At 48.1% G+C, this 3,221-nt stretch overlaps 1 protein-coding gene across 3 annotated transcripts in view; it reads left to right on the forward strand.

Annotated features, from left to right (window-relative positions):
• The window catches only part of NMT1 (N-myristoyltransferase 1), a 33,199-nt gene that overhangs the window by 21,534 nt on the left and 8,444 nt on the right, over positions 1-3,221 (forward strand). For all 3 annotated transcript variants that reach the window (XM_015572529.1, XM_015572528.1, XM_006779491.2), the window contains one exon: positions 2,306-2,424. In XM_015572529.1, the coding sequence (XP_015428015.1) occupies positions 2,306-2,424 (119 nt within the window). The remainder of the gene's footprint in view (positions 1-2,305; positions 2,425-3,221) is intronic.

The following is a 3,221-nucleotide window of genomic DNA, read 5'->3' on the forward strand; positions in this document are numbered from 1 at the left end:
CCCAGTAGGGAGTGTGCAGGAGGCAGCTGATCGATGTTTCTAACTCTCTATCCCTCTCCCTTCCTCTCTGTAAAAAAATTAATCAAATATATTTAAAAAAAGAATGGACCACATATGCAGTGGTGGTCCCATAAGACTATAATGGAACTGAAAAATTCTTATCCCCTAGTAATATTGTAGCACAGTACATTGCTCATCTATTTGTGGTGATGCAGGTGTAAATACACCTGCACCCCCAGTTGTATAAAAGTATAACACAAGTAATTGTGTGTAGTACATAATACTTGGTAATAATAAATGACAGTGTTACTGATTTATGTATTTACTAAACTATGCTGTTTATCGTTATTTTAGAGTATACTCTTTCTACTTATAAAAAATGTCGTTTGCTGAAAACAGTATGCGGTATTATGCTGACAGCAGCCTTCTACGTCTTGTGTTTCCCACATCTCTTGATTCCATCATTTTCTCTTGTGTTGATTTAATGCCGTGTTGTTTTGTGCGGTTTTGTGCTACACAGGCTGGTAGCCCAGGAGCAATAGGCTACGCAATAGAGCCGAGGGGTGTGGTGGGCCATCCCATCCAGGTTTGTCTGATTGCACTCTGTGAGGCTCGCACTAGGAGAAATCCCCGAATGGTGCGTTTCTCTGCTGCAACATGTCCCTGCCCGTCAGGGGTGCATAACTGACTGTACAGTGGGGAGGACCACGGGTATCTTGCCCATGAAATCATTTAGGAAAATAATAATAGCAAAAAGAGTCTGAAGTTAAATGTATTTTGGAAAAGATATAAGTTCAGTATACGGAAAAATAGACTTGCAGCTAGATAAGATGAGAGTAAGAATCCTGAGTACTTTCCAAGAACCTGGCCCTTGGCTTTGCACACTCAGGTTTTATGTGGCAGTAAATGGGAGTGGATTGACTTATATTAAACTACTTCACAAGGGCCACTTTATGAATAAACCAAAAGGCCAGTTTCTAAACTAAGGGAGAAAAATATCAGCTCTCTCCTAAACAAACCTGCTGGGGAGCCAGGTTGTAAGTAGGTAGCCGGCTGCCTTTCTACTATGTCACCCCCCAGTGTTGCCTGTAGTTTCCAGTTTGTGACCCTTAGCACGTTGGTAATGTTTCATTTCTTGAATATTTTCCCAGAAGGTGGTACATCTTGTGGAGATGGGGACCTTGTCTTTTCCTGGCTATATCCTAGTGCGTGATGTCCGGTGCACATTGGTGTTCAGTAATTATGTTGAGTGAACGAGTTGGATGGTTAGTGCTGAAGGTTGTCCTCAACTCATAGCCACAGCTTGCCATTTCTACTTCACCTGCCCCACAGATATGCTACTGGGCAGGTCGAGAGCTGCCTGTTACACATTAGAATCATCTATCCGGGCCAGGAGTTTGAAAGTCAGTAAAAGCATGAACGGAGTGTCTAGTGTATGCAGTGTCCTGTGCTAGAAGCAAGCAGTGTACTGAGCGAGTTCCTTTTGAAGAGTCACATTCTTCCAGGTGTGAACATGAGCTCTGAATTGTAGAAGCGAAATAACTCCAACAGACACAATTGAGTGTTTGATGTCCAACGTTTATCAAATGACTGACTCGGCCTTGGGTGGGATTCAGAGCTGTATCTCCTCAGCACCCCAAGCACGCCCTACACATTCCACAGAGGAGCGGTGTCTGTCCGGGGTCGGCGGGGGGTGTTGTGTCAGAGCCTAACTTCCCGGCAGCATTGTGTGGACTCGGTGATTTAGCCTAAAGGCCCTCGCAGGACTCTGTAAACACTGAGGACCCGAGTTGGCAGCAGCCGTTAACGGGCCACATTGCTAAAAGCTAAGGCTGGCAGGGCCAGGATCCAGCCTGGCGCCTAGATGCCATCATCTGCTTCAGGAATGGGCCCAGTACATTGTTCTTGCTGTTGTCACAAAAGCAGCTTTGTTACTACTTCTAAACTCATCGAGGGTGATGGGCCAGGGCCATGACAGCCCTCTTTGCACCAACCAGGAGGCAGGAAGCCAAATTCGTCAAGATTAATGTTTGTCACTCAGTAACCAGAGGGAGATCTAAAAGGATTTCCAAAAAACCAACCACCTTGAATCCCAGTGATTGTTCTGAAGTTTTGCCATGAATTGGCCCTTAGTTAGGGGCCAAGGGAAGCTGGAGGGATGGTCTGCAGTTGCCAAGCACGGAGTGTTCTTCAGATGGGGGGCTCCTGGGGACAGGAGGAATTTGTTCTGGTTGATTTTTGAACTGAGCTCCTTCCCGCCCCCAGGGGGCAGAGGGTCAGGCTCATGGCTGTGCTCTTCTTCTAGGAGAAGTAGTCAACACCCATGGTCCCGTGGAGCCTGACAAAGACAACATCCGCCAGGAGCCCTACACCCTGCCCCAGGGCTTCACCTGGGATGCCTTGGACCTGGGGGACCGTGGTGTGGTGAGTAGTCCCGGGCCGGCCACAGGTGTGGATTGGGCACTGTCACAGAGAACCCAGCAGTCATGTGGAGACAGCTTCTACCCAAGCCTTCTTCAAGGACTCTCTTACGAGCTGAGCCAAACAGTCTGAGCACACCCCCCACATCTACTGCTTCTGGGGCCCACCCAAGACCACAGAAATAGCACTTGGCTTCTCTGGCAGGTTGAGAGTTTACCTCTATAGCTCTTCAAGGTGGATATCCTTTTTTCAAGCTTGCTTTCTTTTTTTAAATTGATTTTAGAGAGAGAGAGGAATGGGGCGGGGGGAGATGGGGGCGGAGAGGGGAGGGAAACCGAGAGAAACATCTGTCGGTTGCCTCCTGGATTCAGGGCACATGCCAAACCCAGATCCTAGGCATGTGCCCTGACTGGGAATCGAACCAGCGACCCCTCGGTGCATGGGATAGTGCCTGCCCACCCAACTGAGCCACTCTGGCCAGGCCAACATTTTGCTTGCTCGTCCATTCATTCATTCGTTCATGCACTCACTCCCTTGTCTTAACGAGGAGGTGTTGGTCAGTTGGATGACATTCTTGGTTGTCTGTCACTTTATGTACTTGAGTGTGCCACTCTACCCCTGTGGCTCAGTTTTCTATTACAACTGCGGTGCTCATTTCAAGAGTCCCTGCCCTGCCTGGGATGGAGAGGATTTGTGAGATTAAATAGTTCTTGGTAGTTTGCCTTGTCCTTCTGAAAAGCTTGGAGCCCCAGGGTATCAGAGTTGGCCCCCATCCAGCAGAATACCCCTAAGGCAGAACC

The sequence above is a fragment of the Myotis davidii genome, unplaced genomic scaffold (genome assembly GCF_000327345.1).
Source record: "Myotis davidii unplaced genomic scaffold, ASM32734v1 scaffold109, whole genome shotgun sequence".
Classification (NCBI taxonomy): domain Eukaryota; kingdom Metazoa; phylum Chordata; class Mammalia; order Chiroptera; family Vespertilionidae; genus Myotis; species Myotis davidii.